Source organism: Lonchura striata, chromosome 23 (genome assembly GCF_046129695.1).
Source record: "Lonchura striata isolate bLonStr1 chromosome 23, bLonStr1.mat, whole genome shotgun sequence".
NCBI lineage: Eukaryota > Metazoa > Chordata > Aves > Passeriformes > Estrildidae > Lonchura > Lonchura striata.
The window spans coordinates 10,096,794-10,116,649 of record NC_134625.1 but is presented as its reverse complement, the minus strand read 5'-3'; the positions used below and the strand labels follow the sequence as shown (position 1 = coordinate 10,116,649).

General features: G+C 56.5%; 1 protein-coding gene across 3 annotated transcripts in view; it reads right to left on the bottom strand.

Annotated features, from left to right (window-relative positions):
* The window catches only part of DSCAML1 (DS cell adhesion molecule like 1), a 96,118-nt gene that overhangs the window by 70,571 nt on the left and 5,691 nt on the right, over positions 1-19,856 (bottom strand). For all 3 annotated transcript variants that reach the window (XM_077788037.1, XM_021530010.3, XM_031506838.2), the window contains exons 2-3: positions 16,679-16,996; positions 14,229-14,375 (exon numbers count right to left, since the gene is read on the bottom strand). In XM_077788037.1, coding sequence (XP_077644163.1) covers positions 14,229-14,375; positions 16,679-16,996 — 465 coding nt within the window. The remainder of the gene's footprint in view (positions 1-14,228; positions 14,376-16,678; positions 16,997-19,856) is intronic.

Sequence of the window (19,856 nt, the reverse complement as noted above, 5' to 3'; positions counted from 1 at the left end):
GGCAGCGCGGAGTGGGGACAGATGCCATCCCCGGGGCTGGGGACACTGCTCCCCGTGCCCAAGGACACTCAGGCAGCCGTGACCACCATCTGCTCGCTGGCAGCACGAGCCAGCCCGGCCTCCAGCGCCGTGGCATCGCTGAGCTCAGGCACGGGCAGCCCTGCTCCTGCCAGCCCCGCTCCTGCCAGCCCCGCTCCTGCCAGCCCTGCTCCCAGCACCTCCACTCACACCCCTAAAACCACCCCGAGGGGAGGAAGGGGAGCTGTTTCCTCCAATTCCCCCCAGCTCCCGGGTGCTCGCAGCTCTCCCGCAGGCTGGTTTGGCTGGTGCTCCTCCCGCTGCCCTCATCCCATCACTCCTGGGACCCCAGGAGCGGGGCAGGCAGCAGCATCCCTCCCTTGCCGAGCTCCCACTGACTGCAGATCCCTTAATGCATTTCTTGGCCAAGGTGAGGAGATTAAACACTCTGTAGAAGGCGAGCTGACACAAGCTGACAGACCTGAATCTTCTGCACATGCATAAGTGCCAGTCCTCATCACAAGGATGCTCATTTGCCAGCCTCGTACCTATCACTTGGGCTGGGAGTCAATCTAAATAAAGCAAATTCACTTCTTCTGAGGGGGAGAGGGAGTCGCTGGGCTGTCATAAGGTTGAACTCAGCTGGCATCATTCTAAAGTGCAAGGTGCTGCAGGAGCAGGAAGCAGAGGGTTTCCAGCCTCCCAGGAGTGAGGGGAAGGGAGTTCTGCTTTGCTTGAAAGCTGCTGAGGCAGGAGAAAACGCCAGCCCCAGGCCCAGGCTGCAAGGAGCTGGGCTCTGGAGCCACAGAATCACAGGATCACTGAGGCTGGAAAAGCCCTCTGAGATCACCCAGCCCAAGCTGTGCCCGATCCCCACCTTGTCACCCACCGAGTGTCACATCCAGTCCTTCCTGGGACACCTCCAGGGATGGGGACGCAGCCCTGCCCGTGTGCCAGAGGTGAGACGAGAGCAAAGCCTGGCACGTGGCTGCTTCCTCCTGCTCGCCTGAGCCAGCCCTGCCAGGACAGCAGATTTCACCTTGTCCCACTCTGACACAGAGCCCAGCCCCCCCAGACTCAGAGACTGGCTCAAGTTATAAAGAACCTTAAAAATCATCCAGTTCCACCCCCTGCCACGGGCAGGGACACCTTCCACTAGACCAGGTTGCTCCAAGCCCTGTCCAACACTTCCAGATAAAGAGGATCCACAACTTCTCTCCCTCTCCTTCCCTCCTACCCTCCAGCGCTTGGTTGCAAGGATTAAGACTCATTTCCAATGAAGTTTTCATTATTTTCTGCTCTCCTTCTTTATTCCTCAACTCATTTGCATTACAAAAAAATTAAACAAAAGCTGCTTTTTTGAATCTCCACTCATTACTCCCATTACATTTGTTAACATCATTATCTTCAGCTGAAGATGGCAACTATTATCAAATGTTGCAGAGCTGCTGCAGACCTCTTGCTATATTACTCTGGAAAATTGCTTTAATGCTTATGCTTTTAGTGGTTTGAAAAAACCAGCTATAGCATTAGAAGCCATAAAGAAGATAAAAAAGTGCATCATTCGATAATAAGTGCATTTTTCCCCCTTTACACTGAAATATAAATACATGGAGACAATGCAAGATGCAAAAGCTCTTCCTCCTCCTCCTCCTCCTCAGAGATCCAGCACGGACCCTCTGATCTGACCCTCAGGGTCCCTCTGTCCAACACTTTTCTTCAGGAAAAGTTATTGTAATGAAAATTGGGATCAAAAGGAAATTACTCTAAGGACAAAACAGTTCAGTTTTCCCAGATTTTGGCAAAATATTTCTGAGAAAAGAGAAAGGCCCAGGGCATGGGTGCTGAATCCCTGGGTTTAGAGGGGAAGGAAAGCCCCAGGGGACAGAGCTGGAGGTGGCCCTGGGGTCTAACAACAGGGATGTGTCTCGGGGTCCCACTGCCCCCCATTTCCAACTGGAAACCAGCACGGATGAGCCTTGGAGCATGGGTAACATCCCTGCTCAGCTGGGCTCAGCTCGCTGGGCGGGCGTTTGAACCGAGGAGAGAGGATCAAACAGGAACGATGAAACACGAGGCTGGGGAGGCTGGAGAGGGGCAGGGCTTGGCAGAGAACGGAACTGGGGCTTCCAAATCTCCCTTCCAAGGAAATGATGTGTCCCCAGGGTCACCAGAAAACAAAACAGACAGAAGGAATCCTTCCCTGTGGGGCGGGGAGGTCCTGGCACAGGGTGCCCAGAGAAGCTGTGGCTGCCCCATCCCTGGCAGTGTCCAAGGGACAGGTTGGATAGAGCTTGGAGCAAGCTGGGACAGGGGAAGGTGTCCCTGTGGACTGTGCTGGCCCTCACCCAGCTGTGAGGATGGCACTGCAGAGCTCAGGAGCTGGGACCATGCACAAACCCCACTCCAGCACGGCCTGGGCTGATTTATGGCAGCTGCAGGAGAGGTCAGTGCTCCATAGGCTTTCATCGATCAGTTAATTAAACCCAGGCCAAACAAACATAATGAACGCAGAAATTTACAGCCCCTGCCATGGGTTCAGGTGCAGCTGGAGCTCAACCCACCCATCTTCTCTCCTAACAAGCCAGGGCGGGCTGGGCTTTAGAGGGAGGTGCGGACCCCGCTCCGGAACAGGAAAGATGCGCTGGCTCCTACCTGCAGCACTAATAACACCTCTAATAAGAGCAAACTGCCAAAAGCGAGGCAGCACAGAGGTGCCAAACCCCGCCAGAAAGGAGCCCAGAGTGTGTCTGTCCCTTGGCACGGGCCCTGGCACGCTGGGAGGGCGGCACACGGAGCGTGACTCCACAGTGACCCGCTTTAACCACGCGCCGATGCAGAGCTCACCCAGCCCCTGCTGCGAGCTCACGCTTGGCCACACAGCCCACGAGACCCACACAAAGAGATTCGAATTATCACTTTGTTTTCCATCAGGCTTTTGGTGTTGATTTAAGCTGCCCAAACAAATAATTACGGTCTTATCTCCATCACGCAGCAGCATTAGCCACAATTCATCATTTTTAGCTTGTTTTGGGCATTGTGTATATATGGATAAATAAAGAAGGAACTCAGCCATTCTCATTTCATAGAACCTGGCATTGCGAGATGGGCATTTGGTTAAATCTGCTCTTGAGTAGAACAACAATGTAATCTCCAAAGAACTCTGCAGGAAAGAGAAACACGTGTGTGTTTTTACCAGCTTTGGGAAATGAGACCAGCGGATCTGCAGAGCTGAGGTGCAGAAATGAAGCTCCACGGGGGCACACAGGGTGTGGTCCGTACCCTTCCCTTCCCCAGTCTCAGGCAGGAGATTCCCTATCGGTTTTCCAGCTGTGGTTGTGCAGCTCAGAGCCTTTGGCACCCAGAGCCCTGGAAGAGCCAAAACCTGGCTCACCCCGAGAGCCAGGCTGGAGTTAACTGCAACTCACAGAAAATTCCCAGATAAGGCATGACAGGTCATGCCAGAGCTCTGCCAAGAGGGATCACGGAGCTGATTGCGAAGTTAATTCTGGGCATGGCCGGGCGCGTGCCGTACATCCCGTGTTCCCATTTAAACACCGGCACCTGTACGGCAGCCGAGCACAGGGAGCAGCACTCAGCGCCTGGACGGGCTCCAAGGGCAGAGAGTTCCCCAGGACAGGCAGCAAGCGCCTCCCTGGAAGGAGCTGCGTGGCCTGAACCTCGCCTGGCAGGGGGAATCCCAGCCAGGCAGCCACAGCCGGGCACCTGATGGCCAGGAGGTGCTTCCCGAGCCCTGCTGCTGTCAGCGCTGGCAGCGTGGCACAGCTTTGCTCCCGGGATCCACGCGGGTGTGAAACAAGCTGCAGAAACAGCGGCGCTGCTCCGCGCTCGGGAGGCGGCTGTGAAACCGCAGCGCCAGGCGCCAGCACCCCGAGCCCGAGCAGCACAGGGCTGAGAGCCTTGGGGACACGGAATGGCACGGCAGGGACACGACATGGCATGGCAGGGACATGGAATGGCACGGCAGGGACACGACATGGCATGGCAGAGACATGGAATGGCACAGCAGGGCCACCTCCAGCGCTGGCCCCAGCTCCTGCCGCCTGCAGCATGCTGCTCATCCCCAATGCAAAGGGTTTGCTAGGACAAGCAGCTTCCAGCCATCAGTCGGGGGCTGGAGCAGGGCCTGGTGAATGCAAAGCCATGACCAGCATGAGGTTTTCATCTCAGCCACCAGCAAAACTCCCCAGGGATGGGCAAACACAGGCCTGTCCTTCCCCTTACTCCCCAGGGATGGGCAAACACATCCCCTCCTTCGCCTTGCCCAGCACAGGGATGATCTCCGTGCCTGCACCACCATTTGCTTCCCCAGCCCTGTGACAGCATTTACAGCCCTTCACAGTGCCAAGCTCCGAGCACCAGGCTGGCTTGGGTGAGAGAAAACACTTCTCCTCAAGCTGAGCCCGCCTGTGAAGGGTACCCCTCACTAGGGATGCCTGGCACGGAGGGAAGAGCGGGCACGGGGAGGACGGGGAGGGGCGACAGCACTCAAGCAAAGAGGACCCAGCTGGTTGTGACATGCTCAGCCACGAAAAATTATAGTTTTAAAGCTGCTTTCAGTGGAAAGACCCAGAACAGGCAACGGAGGCTCTGGAAAGGAATATTAAACACTGCAGAAATAAAAGGTATTGCTCAAGAGAAAACATAACAAGGCTGAAACCCAGCGTGGTGCAGCCTTCAGATGAAATGGAGATGAGCTGCGAATGAATTGCTCCCTCTTAAGGGAATTTCTGGCTTTTTAAGGAGGGAGGGCACACCCGTCCTTCCCGGCTGCCGAAGGGTGAGGGTGGGTCCAGAGGTGCTCTCCAGGGCATGTGGAAGCTCCGTGCCTCACCACGCCAGGAATACACATCCCACTGGGCCCTGCCATGCTCTCCATCACCAGGAGAGCCAGCTGGGCTCCAGCCCACCCCGGGGAGGCTCTGCATCCAAAAACCAGGGTCAGGGCAGAGCCTGGAGCTCCTGCAGCACAGCCAGGGGAGATGGTCACAGCCCCAAGGCTGCCAGAGCTCCAGGGGTGTTTGGACAGCGCTCCCAGGAACAAGGGTGGATTATTGGGGTGTCTGCGCAGGACCAGGCCTTTGATGGTCCTTCCAAATCAGAATATTCCCCAATTCTGTGATCCCCTGCAGATCCCCCAGCGTTATACAGGTCCTGCCGTAGCCCAGCCTCCCCACGTGCCCCATTTCCTGGTGACATGTTACACGAGAATCTCAATTTCCAGTTAAAAATAACACCAGTTTCTAACCCTCGAAGGTGCAGAAAAACGTGACCTCTAAAAATCCAGAAACTGAAAGGCAAAGCAAATGAGTCCCAAATTTGTCTACGCTATAAACGTCAATTTCTTTTTGAAAGAAATGAATGTTTTTGATGAATGTTTTCTTGAATGCCTGCTTTTGGCAGTGCTGCCATCTGTGAAAAATCTCTGCCACGCTCGCTATTAAGATTTCATTTCCAAGAAGAGCTCATAGCTGCCTTAATAAATGGTTAAAAGATTGTCAGGGGTCCAGAGGGCCAGCAGCTTGTTTACCACAAGTGGCTTCTGTCACCAAGCAAAGCACCTTTGACTGATAAGCTTCGAGCCCGCCAGATCACACGCAGCTTCCTCCCAGCCCTCAGTGAGAAGCACTTCAGCAATGTCGGGCACTTGGGAACCTAATCCCAATCGACTGTGAATGAGATTTACAGCCCTGAATGGCCAGATTGCTCGGAGAGGTCCCTGGGCCACGCCGAGCCTCGCAGAGGTTTCCCTGTACATCTCCAGCCCTGGCTCGGCCTTTTGACACCACGCATTAACAAACAGCACAAACCCTCCCTGCTGAGCCCCTCCGGCCTCTGAAACAGCCCCAAAATCCTCCAGAAGGGGCTGGGGGCACATCCAGCATTGGGCTGTGCCCACCTGCCTGGCAGTGGCACTGCCCAGAGCAGCCCGTCCCTCCTTGGGGCTGCAGAGAGGGGTCTGGGCTGTGGCCGTGTCCCGGGACCCCAGGAGCTCCCCGGTGTCAGCACCAGGCTCCAGGGCTGATGAAATGGAGTCCTGAAATGGCTGGTGTATTTGTAGATCCTCTGCGTGACTGAATCAAGAGGAACAATAAGATCTTTTTCCAGATTCGGCAAACATCAGTATAATAAAAAAAATTAATTATATGCTTGAACACATGCACCAGAGCAATGCCCTGTATTTTCTCCTAATTGTTCTCCAAGCCTTGCAGAGCCACATTTAAATAAAAATGAAGCAGTTATTTAAACCGCAATTAAAGATGGAGCAATTTATTTTTAAACTTGAACTATCGTCAGCAGAGCAGGAGGGGAGGGAGGGGGGCTGCGCTGGGACCCCTGGTGCCAACCAGGGCACGTTCCCCTGGCCACTGGAGCCACACTGCTGCGAGAAGGAAGGCAGAGGAACAGAGCAGAGACTTCCAGCAGCCCCACAAAGGAGTGCTGGCCTCTTCCTCCCCATCCCACAGCTGCTCTTCACTGGCTCAGAGCTCAGCAGCCCATCCCTGACCCCACAACCCCGGGGCTGTCCCGTGAAGGACGAGGATTTGGGCTGTACCCGCTGGGAAGGCTCAGTCCTGGTTCCACAGCCTGGGTCACTCCTCCCCACCCCATGGGTGAGGTGTTTTGGGAGGCATCTGCACCCCTGGGCTCCTTTCCTTCCAACCAGGGCCTCGTTTTTTACCAACCAGGTGCCCATCAGCACAACCCCAGGTTCTGCACCCAAAACCCAGCCCTGGGGACTCAGCCCTGTCTGCCCCAGGGAGGTGACACCAGCAAACCTCCTGTGCCTGGAGCAGGGAGCAACCCTCGACAGCAAGAGGTGGCTGGGAGGGAGCTGGGGAGGGAGGGAGGGAGGAAGAGCAGCAACCACAACAAAAACCCACCCTCTCTTTTCATAAGACAGCAGAATTTATCAGCCTGCAGCCCTTCACATCTGTCTCCTCATACAAAATGAAAGAGGCTTTGAAAAACAGAGGAGATGAAATAAAGCCGTCTGTGTGAGGAAGCTGGCATCTCTGCCACTGTCACTGTCACCATGGCAGGAATAATGACCGTGATTGTTCCCGCATCTGGGGATGTGCGCGGGGAGGAGGGGCAAGGGGATGCACACCCACAGCGCCCCTCCCCTGCCCCGAGCCCCCAGCCCCGTTTGGGGGGCTGGCCTGCAGGGCACCCGCTGTGGCTGCAGCCCTGCTGCAGCTCCTGCCCTGCAGCCCCAGGGGCAGGCTCAGGCTCACGCAGAAGTGTGCTCAGGGAAGAGCTCTGACCTGGACAGCTCTCACATCACTTGGCTTTGCTGTAGCAATTACTGCCCGGGCAGGCTCCGCTCCCGGAGGACCTGGGGCAGCAGGGCAGGAGCCAGCAGCGGCTCCTCGCTCCTGGATGACGTTTAAATAGAGGTAGAAAAGGACAGACACTGGGGCTGGCTGGAGAACCTGCCCATGCCAGCAAGCCCATCCTTCAGAGCTGCCTTGGCATTTGTTGGGATGATCTCAGGGCTGTCCTGAGCAGAGCAGTGAGCTGGGTTTCAGTGGGTCCCTTCCAGCTCCCCATATTCTGTGTTTCTATTCTCTCCTAGGATTTTTAAGCAGATTTTGGAGCACTTCAAGCCCATCAGGGTGACCTCTCTTCCTGCAGGAAGGTGAGCTGGCCCCGGCTGCTCATGGGTTGCACCCCCACCCAAGCCCCCCAGCTCCCTGTGCCCAGCACCCACGCTGTCCTGCCCAGTGCATGGAGTGCCACAGCCTCAGCCTGAGCTGCTCCAGTGCCTTACAGAAACTCCCATCCCAGAGGATTTCAGCTCTCCAGCAGCAGGAAGGTCTTTAAAATGCACAAAAGCATGAGAATTTAGCAAGTGCCCTGTGAACAGGGAGAAAAGAGCATGGCCCTTGTGGTTCAGCAGGGACCTGGATGCTCCAGGCTGGGTTCTGGGGTCAGGCAGGAGGGTCCTGGGCTCAGTGAGGCTCCAGGTTTCATTACAGAGCTCAGCTCCACTGCGAGCTGTCCCCCACAACCTTCTCTTGGGTGGTGCAGAGCACAGAATCCTCTCACAGGGATGTGCAGTACACGCTCCAAGAGTCCCTGAGTGATCCAGGGAAGCCCAGACACCTCTGAGGTTCACCAGCCCCAACCCCCTCCTGCCCACAGCACTCCCCTTCTCCCCAAGCCATCAGTGGGGTGCTCCAGGGGAATTCCCTCTGCTCCCCACCTTCCTGGCCATTACCCAGAGCCTGTGTGCCTTTGGTGTGACTGGAACGATGCATCCCAGCACGCAGGGTCACCCTGAGGCTCAGGAGATCAGCAGATCCTCCCTGCACACATCCCCTCCAGCTGATCCTTCCTCCTCCTGCTCTCTGCACCCAGGACGAGATTCGCAGCCCACCTGCCTTCCGTGGGATCTCCAGACCCTCGGGCACCCATCCCACCCTCTCTCTACTCGCTGTTCATCTCTTCCCTGCGCCTCAGGTGGCTGGACGTGCCCTAAAGGATGGCCCTGGCACATGTGCCCAGAGCAGCTGTGGCTGCCCCATCATGAAAACATCCAAGGCCACGATGGACAGGGCTTGGAGCCACCTGAGGTAGAGGAAGGTGTCCCTGCCCGTGGCAGGGTGGGATGAGCTGGTGTGAGGTCACTTCTAGCCCAAAGCATCCCGCGAGCGTGCGATTCCTTTTGCTGCTCTCAGCCACAGCTTCCCTTCCCTGCAGACGCTGCCACAGCACGGCGAAAGCTGCCAGCAGCTTTGCTCTGGGACAGGAGGAGCTCAGTGCCACCAAATCCCCAGCGGGGTCCTGCTGCAGGAGGCTGGGAGCTGTGGAACTGGGGCACCGGGAGCTGGCAGGGGCACCGGGAGCTGGCAGGGGCACCGGGGCAGCCGGCTGTGCACAGGCTGCTGTTTACTTGTTGTGTCCCTGCGTGTGCCGTGTGTGCATGCGTGTGGAGATTGTCTCCAACGTGACTCTGCATTATCGGGGCTATAATGAGTCCTTGTTAAAGTGGATTTGATGGAATAATTATATTCCAAAAAAACCTGCGGGAAAGCGCTCTCCCCTCTTAAAGGGCAGGATCATCAAACGTTCTCGCCACATTATTTGCAGTCACACCTTCTGCTGCATCTGCTCCTTTTAAAATCTCTAACTCCAATCTGATCTGAATATATAAATCTGAATTATCACAGCAAAAGGAGATGTGCTCACACCTTTTTTTATCTGTTGCCATGGCGATTAGATAAAATTCACGCCAAGTCTCTGGGGAAGGATGAAATGATTTCAGACAGAATCTCACCCCACTTGGTGAGAATAACGCCTGGAGCTACTTCCCTCTGTAACAGGTCTGGGCACATGTCGCAGCCAGAGAGGGTGGCGAGGGATGGGGGAGAAGGCAGGACACCTTTGGAGATCTCCAGGCCGGCCGGGAAAAGGTTTCGCAATGCTCAGCCGGGACAGGACGGGAGCCGCTCGCTGCGAGCATCAGGCGGCTGCGCTGCGGCTCTGCCCGCCGGGCACAGGGGCAGAAGGCAGCTGGAAAGGCCAAGCCCTGTGCCCAGCGGGGCTGTGCGGGCATTTCTGCCTGCACAGGCGAGCAGGACAGCCGGGTCCCCTTCTCGGAGCGGTTCACAGCCACCAGCGCCGGGGACAGCCGGGGACAAGCCAGGGGACAGCGGGGACACGGCAGCGGGGTGGCCCCGTGCCCGGCAGGCTCCTTTTCCCGTGTCAAACCTCGACACTCTCACAGCCTCCTGCTTTAAACCAGCCGGGATCATCCCACTTTCGGGCCAAAGCCACCCAAACCAGCAGCCCGCGGCAAGTCCTGTCTGCCCCAAAGCTCCCCGCGGTGCCAAACACGCGAACAGGGCCAGCCTTTCGCCTGGCCGTGTTTATTCTGTCCCAGCTTTTCCCCTCTGCCGGGAGCCCGATGTCCCCCAGAATGAGCCCATTGACACGGGGACAATGCCGAATTATGCGGGTCCTGCCTCATCCCTCCGTGCCCCTCGGCACGCACCACCCGGGGGGAATGCTGAGCCCAGAAATCCCAGAAATCCCAGAAATCCCAGAAACCCCAGAAACCCCAGAAACCCCAGAAACCCCAGAAATCCAGCCTCCTGCCTGTCCCTGGACACACCACATCCTGGGATGGATTACAGTGGGATTTGTGTGCAGTTCCACTTCTGTAATTTCAGAGCAAAACAATGCAGCAGTGGCAAGGTGCAGCAGAGGACAGAGAACATTTTTGGGAGGATTGACTGCATGGAACTGCGAGGAAGCTGCTGCCCTTTAGTGCCCACAGCACCAAAGAGCTGCTCAGAGGAGTTTCGGGAGCCCAGAGCCAGCCCTGGGGACGTGTGAGGATGGGACAGGTCAAGTGAAGCTCACAGCTGCAGCACCACAGATTAACTCAGGCAGAGATATTTTGGAAACTCCTGAAAGGCTCAGCCCACAACACACAAAAACACCTCTAAAACTTCACAGAACTCTTTTTTTTTTTTTTTTCTCCTAGCTCCTTCCTTCTAGCAAGCTTTACGTTTTTCTTTCCAGAGAAGAGGCTTTGTGGATAACCAGTGACTAAGTACATCCTCATCTGCGAGCCCTCAGAGGATTTGTATTAGGCGGTGACAAAGGCAGCACCCTTAGAAACGCTGGTACCTTGACAAGTGCTCTATTTAGATTTTTTCCCAGCACAACCTATCAAGTACACAACGCTGAAGCAGCAAATAACAGCTCAGCTCTGGCTTTGCCAGGCTGGTAATGCTCACTGCCTCCAAATCCCGCTGCCCTCGCCAGCCCCAGTGCTGTTCTTCCCACTGGCACAGCCTGGACAGGTGACATTTGTCCCCAGCAAGGCAAAGCTGGACAAGGTGACATCCTTGAGCCAGTTGGGGACGATTTGTGTGTGTGTCCATGGGCACACCTGAGCTCAGAGGGCTGTAAAAGCCAAGCAGTGCCCAAATGAACACCTTGCATCAGCTGAGGAGGGGCTGCAATTGCCCAAACCCCACTTTGTGGTGTCACCAGTAGCTCCTTGTGTTGTTTTTGCAAACTGCAGCTGAACAGGCACCCCAGGAGTGCCCACACACCTGGGCTCCACACTGCCACCACTGCCACACAAAATAATAATAAAATGATAAAAGAAAAGCTGTTTACAACGCTGAGTTCTTAAAGCATCGTGCAGCGGGATTTTCTCACTGTCACTCCATGGAAAAGGGGTGAAGGGTGTGTAAAACTCTCTGCTCAGCTGCTGTCCAGCACCTCCAGTACACACCAAGACACACCGGAGCAGCTGAGTTGGAGGTGTGATTGTCCCCCCAGGGACAATCTGTCCTGTCCCAGGGAGCAGGGCTGTGTCTGTGGCAAGGCTGCAACACGAGGCAAGATTGATTCTGATGTGAGCGCCAGCGAGGCAAATGGGTTTTTGAAAACCCTGTAATTTCTCTGCAACCCTTGACTTCTCTAAACACACAGCAGCGCAGTCAGGTGGGCACTAAACAAAAATGAGCTGTGCTAATGATGATTTACGTGCAGGATAACCTGCCATAAAGAGTTTATCTTTGATTTCGGGGTATGTTACGGTGTTGCCAAGTTAACCAAACAGCACAACTCGTCAGCCACACCCCGGTGAGGGAGGCAGCAGCTCTGCAGCTGGGCTCTCGCCAGCGAGGCACCACCAAGGTTCTGCAGCCACCAAAAGAGCAACAAGGTCTGGCTGGAAAAATATGAGAGGTTGGGAGCCCTGTAATCCCAATTAAGGAAAAAAAAAGATGGTTCAGTCATAGAATTAAAGAAGGATTTGTGTTACAAGAGACCCTAAAGTCCACCTTGCTCGTCCCCCTGCCATGGGCAGGGAACCTTCCGCTGTCCCAGGCTGCTCCGAGCCCTGTCCAAGCTGGCCTTGGACCCTGCCAGGGATGGGGCAGCCACGGATTTTCTGGACATCCTGTGCCAGAGAAGAATTTCTTCCTAGAACCCAAGAAAGCTCACAAAAGGCTCCCCCCAGCCACGTGTGGACGCAGAGGTTGAGTTCACAGGAGTAGCCCCAGGGGAAACACTCACTGCCCCTATTTCTCAGTTACAGGTGTTTCGATTTGGTTGGGGAAAAGGCATTTACTACGACAACAGTCACTGAAAAAGAGCTTTGTGCCACCAGGAAGGCTGGATGGAGATCTTCCCTGCTCTGCACATCAGGACTGATCCTCCCCTGCTGCACCTCGGGCTACTGGGAAGATCCCAGCCTTGCACAGGGAGCACTGGAGCAAAGTTCTGGGTGAGGAAAGCAGCGGGTTTGGCACGCTGGAGTCAGGAGGGAGCAGCTGTGAGCAGCCCAGCTCCCAGCTCAGGTCAGCCCTGCAGCCCGTGCCCACCCCAGCGTCTCACCGGGCAGAACCTGGCGCTGTGACCAGCGGGGACCGCGGGGCCTCGGCGCCACATCCCAGCCTTCCTCACCTCCACCCCGCTCCCTCCCCTCATCCTCCTCACTCGGAATCAGGGCAGACGCAGAGGTTCAGCAGAGGTCAGGAAAAAACATATTTTTGGTAACAGCAAAGCCAGTTTTAGCTCTAACACACCAGCAACAAAAAAAAAATAAGCTTCAGGCAGATACTATATTTGTAATCCAACGGCAAAACATGTTTGCTTGTGTTGACTCTGCACTGTAACACAATTTATATGTTCTGTCTTTAGGGTAATTATTGCTTTAGAATGTTAAAATCGTTCCACCCTAATTAAATCATCATATTAAAAAATCCACTGCCACAGCAAACTTGGGAACAAGTCTGGTTAGGATCACGCGAGTGCACGGATGCTCAGTTGGCAAACCCGCCACTGAGCCCGCCGGCCACACCGACTCCATCCTGCAGAATCCCAGACCAAAGGATTCCCAAACCACGCAGGAAACAGCAGCCCAGGCTGTCCTGCTGATGGACCTGGTGTCCCACTCATCAAAGACACCAGAGCGTCACCCGCATTGCCCAAAACGCACCAAGAGCGCCCCAGGGGATGGGCACCAGCAGCTCCTCATTCCCACCCACCACACAGAAATCCACCTCGTGTTCCCACATCCACAGAAAGGCTGGCAAGGGCACGGTGCCCCTCTGTCCCCTGCCGCAGGGTCCCTGTTTGGCTACACCAGCCCAGGCACCCCCAGGAATGTGGGAAGCTTGGCTGCACTCAGGGGGCACAGCCCACCAGCAAGAGCCACCACAGCCCCCAGGAGAAGAGGTCACCCCATCCAGGTGAAGCACTTTGCTCCTCCAGCTCCTGCTGCCAGTCCCAGCCCCTCTGCCGGTGGCAGCGCCAAGGCACGGAGCAGCACTGAGGTTTTCTGACCTGTGAGCAAATATCAAGCGCAGAGCGCTCACTTTGGGCAAAATCCTTTAATTCCCTCTGGATCCCCCGGGGGAAGCAGTTATTGATTGCTTTACCAGCAGCTCACACACGCTGTGCATCGACAGCGGCTCCGCGGAGGAGCCACGAGGTCAGCCCGGAGCACGGGGACACGGAGCTGGCCCCACGCTGTGCCCAGAGCCTGCCACAGCCAGCAGGAACAGCTGCCAGAAAAGCACAGGGAAATACCCCGGGGAAAACACCCAGACCTGCAGAGTCCCTGCGCAGGGGTGGGAGATGCTGTCCCTCCCACAGCCCCTGCCCCACGCAGGGAACTCAGCTCGGAGTGGGACACGGCCCCGGCCACGAGGCAGGGATGTGGGACGGGCAGGCCAGGCAGGTTCCACCACAGGGAAAAGGGTGGTGATGGCATTTTTACCAAAGTCCTCTCCCCGTGGTCGAATCGGTTGTGAAAATTGACAAGAAATGTGGAATTTTGAGTGGACCTGACAAGACAAACACCAGCCCTGAGTGCTGCAGTCAGACATGGGAAGGTGCTGTCCCTGATCTCCAGGTGCCAGTGCCAGGTACCCAACACATCCTGCAGAAACCAGGACAGGCCACGAGTGCTGCCAAAATTACACCGAGCATCCCTCACCCTGGGGACACCCAGAGCACCCAGGAGAGCCTGGACACCTCAGCTCCGCTCACACCAGCAGCACGTCCCAGCCCGGGGCTGCAAAATCACCAACGAAAGCCTCTGCTGGGCAGCACGGCTGCAGACAACAAGCCAAAAACCAGAGCCTCCACGACAGCAAATGTCACACATGGCCAAGCAGGTCAGATTTCCAAGAGAACAGGCGCTCCTCTCTTACCTGGGATGATAGAAACGGTGTCTTTCTCCCAGGATACAACGCTAACGTATTCCTGCACTGAAGAGGGGATGAGGCACTTGAAAACAGCCACGTTTCCACGCATCGACCTTTGGTCCTCCACCCGAACGGTGTACGGTTCCCTGAAAACTGCGGAGGAAAGCAGATGGTTGGTAGCATGACAGTGCTGGAGGAAAACACATTTCCTTTTGCTAGAATCCCACGTTTCCCAAACAAACCAACCCACCCAGCCACGCGCCGCTTCCATCCCAAACACCTTCCCGGGGAAGGGGGGGATTCTCTGCTGGGGAACGCGGTGCTGGGCTGGGGACAGAGGCACACCTGGCCCAGTCCTGCTGCCGGGACCTGCCACGGTCCCCATGTCACCTGAGCGTGCCAGACCCAGTGTGGGACCGGCGGCATTTTGTAGTTGTAATATGTGTTTCACCTCTGGATGCTGAAAATGCATCCTGGGAGAGACAGCCCATGGCACAGAGCCTGGGACCCCCCAAAGCCACTGCAGGAGTATTTAAGGCAAGCAGATGACAATTTTCCATGTTCCCAGCTCGTGCCCTGTTTCTCAGGGAGATGCACATCCCTTTGACAGCTCCGTGCTGCTCCCTGGACCAGCAGCAGTGCTCCAGGAGCACCCGCTGGGCGAGATGGACCCACCTCAGCCTCTCCAGCAGAGCAAAGAGATGGCCCCAGCACCACAAACACAACAAACCCCTGAAATTTAAGTCCAAAACGCAGTTGAGGGCAGCTCCCTTTTTACTGTGACAATAATTGTGCCCTGTAGGACGAGGACACCATTGCCATCGTGACAAATAAACGTTCAGTTTGTCACCTAGCAGCTGGCCAGAGCAGGAGCACGGCAGCAGAGCCCTCAGCAGCCCCAGGGGGAAGGTGTTTGCCCTGGGTGGGGAGTCCCTGTGGGTGCTGCATCCCACACCTCACAGGCAGGCCAGCAGCGAGGGGGTGCCAGCATTCCCACCCTGGTTTCTGGGCTTTTGGGGCTCCCTGCTCAGAGATGTGCCACGAGGGCACGGGGAGAAGCTGCCACGGAAAGGGGCTGCAGAGCCAAAGCAGATTAACCAGCAAAAGCTTCCTTAATCACCTGGAGCTGAGGTTTATTCACAGGCTTTAAAGGCCAGCAGGGACCACGAGGAGCATCCTGAATGCTCCCTGCCAGCACGAGCACCCCAGCTGGGGCAGAGCCTGGGCACAGCCCCACTGCATCCCTGACCTGTGCCAGCCCCACAGCCAGGGCGCCAGGCTTTTCCCCAGGAGACAACACAGCCACAGCCAGCCCACTTCAGCCTCTCCCCTGCCTGGAGAAATTTGCTCCATGTGCTCGCCAACAGCTTTCCCAAGATTTCCAGAGATTTTTTTTTCCCCTCATAATTTCAGTTTGCACTGCATTTTATTTAATTGCTTGCCTTCTCCAGCTGTAATTGGCTCTGTTGCTGCACTGCCATTAGGAAGCACTGGAGAGTGACTGGGATGTGGGATGGCCAGGAGCGAGCAGAGCTGGGGAATGTTCCACCACCATTTGCACTGCCACAAAGGCAGAGCAGCTCCAGGAGCTGGGGACAGCCTGGTGGCCCCGCTGGACACCCACATCTCCTGCTCGCAGAGGGGGAGGCTGAGCTCCCAGCCCAGCAGCAGGGCTGCATCCAGCCCTGGATGGAGAGGGGTGGGAGCCAGGATTCCCTCTCTGATCCCAGGGCAGCTCTGGGCACGAGGGATCCGCAGGGCCAGCCCTGCCATGCCACGCGAGGAGAGCAGCAGCTCCACGTTTACTGCACCCCATCTGCTCCTCCAGCACGCTGTGGTTTATAGGTAACCCGAGAGTGCTGGTAAATAATTCACTCTGCAGAAAGGGGTTAATACCAATTTACTCCACAGTACAAGGCATTAAAATAAAAAACCCTGTAGTCACTTCTGTCACGTTCCCTCTGCTAGCCCTACTTTTAATAGGTTACATAATGAAGCCATTCCTGGGCTATTAGCCCTCCTCAGACTGGTCAATAATTTACTATAATGGCTTTTGGAATCAGCTCTTTGCCATATTCCTCTTTTTTTTTATTATTTATTTAATTTTTTTGGTTCTTAATAAGCCTTGGCAAGCTGAGGCTGGGTGCTACAGTGCTGTGGGACACTGAGGGGGCCCCCAGCACGGACAGATGTGGCCCAGCCCCTCCCACAGCTGGGAAAAGCCTCGGCAAGTGGTTGGGCGAGACAACCCCGGTTCAAAGGGAGAGGAACTCTCCTGCCACCAGGCTGCAGCCACGCCACGTTCTCCAGCCCCTCGCTGGACACCTCCAAGCTGCACACCGCACCCAAGGCTCTGCCCTTCTCCCAGGACCCAAGCAGCAGCCCTGGTCCTGCCCCTGACGAGCCAGAGCAGGGAGGAACCAGCCCCCCGTGCACGGCCCACAGGCAGCTCCTACCTGCTTTAACACGGATATTGGGGCTCCTGATTTTGCCAGCCGAGTTCTCTGCGGTGCAGAAGTAGTCGTTGTCGTGGATAAAGCTATTGAAGGCTGATGGCGAGAAGGGGTAGAGCTGCAAAGTCCCATTGGCATGGACATGCCGGATGTGGGGCACATCGTAGATGTCGTCACCCGTGGCCAGGTACCACCGAAGGACGGCGCTGGGTGACCCTGCTGCCGGGCAGGGGATCACCACCCCCACTGTGCTGGAGAAGGTGACCTGCTGCAGGGAGTCGTTCACAAAGTAGAGGCTGGTTCCAACATCTTCAGCGCGTGCTGGGGACAAAGCAGAGGCCACAAGGGCGGGGGTCACTGCGGGGATCAGCAGTCCTGGTGGCACAGAGACCCCCTGGCACAGAGACCCTCTGGCACAGAGAACCCCGTGGGACAGAGACCCCTGGCACAGAGAACTCCCCTGGCACAGAGAACCCCCCTGACACAGAGAACCTTGTAGGACAGAGACCCCCTGGCACAGAGATCCTTGGCACAGAGAACCCCCCTGGCACAGAGAGACCCCAGCACAGAGAACCCTGGCACAGAGAACCCCTGGCACAGCCCCTGCACCCTGCGTGCGGAGCAGGGGTGCACAGAGCATCCGTGCACAGCTGGAAGCACGCAGGCCACCTTCACAGGCCAGCGCTCCTGCTGCCAGCACGGATCAGGGATCACAGGCACCTCGGCAGGACAGCCAGGGGCTGTGCAGGCGAGGATGAACACCCTGGGCAGCCCCCGAGGCTTCCCCAGGGGTGCCCAGCTGGCTCTGAGCACCCACAGCCCCGAGGGCACCACGCCAGGCACAGCCACCAGCACTTCTCCTCCTGCCAACCATTGCTGTGATCCCCCGGCCTGAGCAGCCCCATCCAGCACACCCAGTGCCCACCACTGCCAGGCAGGGCAGAGACCTCCCCTGCCACCCCACCACTGCCTGAGACCAGGAGAGAGGATGGAAAACCGGGATCAGAGCTGCTCCCCTCTCCCAGAGCCATGGCAGGGACGCTCTGATCCACCCTGCCCTCAGCCCGAGCTTCTCCTGGGCACCCCTGCACCATCCAAACGAGCACGGAGGTGGGTTCAGGGACACGGTCCAGGCAGAGCTTGTGGCCACCCGCGTGCCCAGGAGCAGCTCCTAGCGCTGGAGAGCAGCACTTCCCTTCCTGGGAGGTGGGAATGGAGCTCTGCACCCAACTCCCGCCGTCCCCCCTTGCCGCGCTCCAGGACCACGAGCTCCCCCTTCCCCAGCCAAGCCAGGAGTTGGCTATAAATAAGGAAGAGGAGGCCCCCAGTCGCTCAGATCCGCTTTCCTTTTTTAGCTGCACTCTTTCCAAGTGGGCGGAAGGACAGGGATCTGGGAAGGGCCCTCGGCGGGTGTATTAATAGCGCGGCGAGCGCACGCCCGCGGTGCCGCGGAGCCAATAAGCAGATCAGCACCGCGCCGCCCGTTCCGAACGAGCCACGGGGGACCCTCCCTGACCTCGATTCCTTGGCTTGGGGAGGAGGGGATGGTGGCAGAGGGGAGAAGGAAAGCCTCACCCGCACGGCTGGGCTCCGGAGGCGGCCGCTCGCCCGAGGAAGGGCTGCTTGAGCGGCCACGGGCGCTCCATCTCCGTGCCAAGCTCCTCCAGCCGGGCGCCCGTCCTGCCGGGGAGCTGTGCCACCAGCCCAACCCGCACCATCCTCAACCAGCTCAGGAGGGGACACCCCGAGACACCTCAGCCCTTCTCGGGGCAGAGTCCTCTCCGTCCTTCTCCCAGCTGGATGTACAACCTCACGCCTCTTGCACATCTTACTCTGTGTGCACTGCACAGAATCATCCCCAGAAACGACCAGGGCTCCTCTCGTGCCCACTCGAAGCCCTCTGTGCCACAGAGGGATGAGCTGACAGTGAGGTCCAGCCGTGCCACCACACGAGACAACCAATTTACAGGTCACAAAACCATTTCCTTGTCTCCCCACGCACCAGTTCCCTGTGTCCACACACGGGTGGAAGGGCACAAAGCCATTTATTGTTCCCTCTCTGGCTGATGAGCACCAAAGACAGATGGACAGAGGAGCAAAGCTCCAGCCGAGCCTTTGCAGAGCCACGGGGCCACCGCTCGGCCCTGCAGATGTCATTTTGTGACATCTCCAGGCTGGTTTGGCGTCATGAATCAGCATTTCCCTTCATCCCAGCAGCGCGGTGCTTCTCCCAAATACATGAAAGGGGAAGAAACCGCACGTTTGCAGGCAGAGGAAGCGAAACAAAGCCTGCACGAGCAGCACAGAGCTATTTGTGGCTGAGCCTGAGCTGAGCAGAAGATGGCTGGAGCCAGGGCACAGCAAAAGCCACCTTCAGCCTGGCTTTGGCCCAAGGACATCCGGCTGTGCCCCTGCTCCATCCAGCATCTCTCCTAGATCCCACATTGCAGCTTGAGAAGGCTCCTGCAGCACCCAGAGCCTGCCAGGGAAACATCTTCATCCTCAGCAGCACCAGGAGGGCTCTGAGCTGGAAGGGTGAGGGGCTGGGGCGAGGAGTGGAAAAATACCTCGTAAACAGAGAAATTCAGATTACCCATAAAGCTTTTTCGGGTCAAAGGGGGAAAGGGATTTTTAATGGAAAATGGAGGTTATGGGATTGGCAATAGTTATGTGACAGACGTATAGAGTTAAATCCTCATAATCTCCTTTACCATTTAGCATTGAGCACCATCCTAATTCCATGTTTCATAAAACTGTCTCCAAATCACTGGGAGAGATTAAAAATTTAGAAATAGCACAGCAATATTTTTAAACCAGAAATCACTGCTCACATCTGGTCAGATGTGCTGACCCTAACCTACATATCGAGGGCATTAATTCACATGAACCTGAAAAGAGGAGGCTGGGAGAGCTGAGGTGGAAGAGCTTCTGCTGGGAACGCAGCCTGGAGCCCAGCCTGGCTCCAGCTGGGAGCTGCACCGAGCCCAGCTCGGGGCTGGACACTCGGCTGGCTCTGAAAGGCAGGTGTTTTAAGCTATCAGAGCTCAATCTTCCTAAATTGTGCTAAATTACAACCTAGAGCTATTGAAATATTAATATCTCTATTTGAGCTGGGAGAAGCAAGTCATTTTGCTATCATCCCTTCAGAATATTTACTAGTTTTGATGGCTGGACTTGCCGA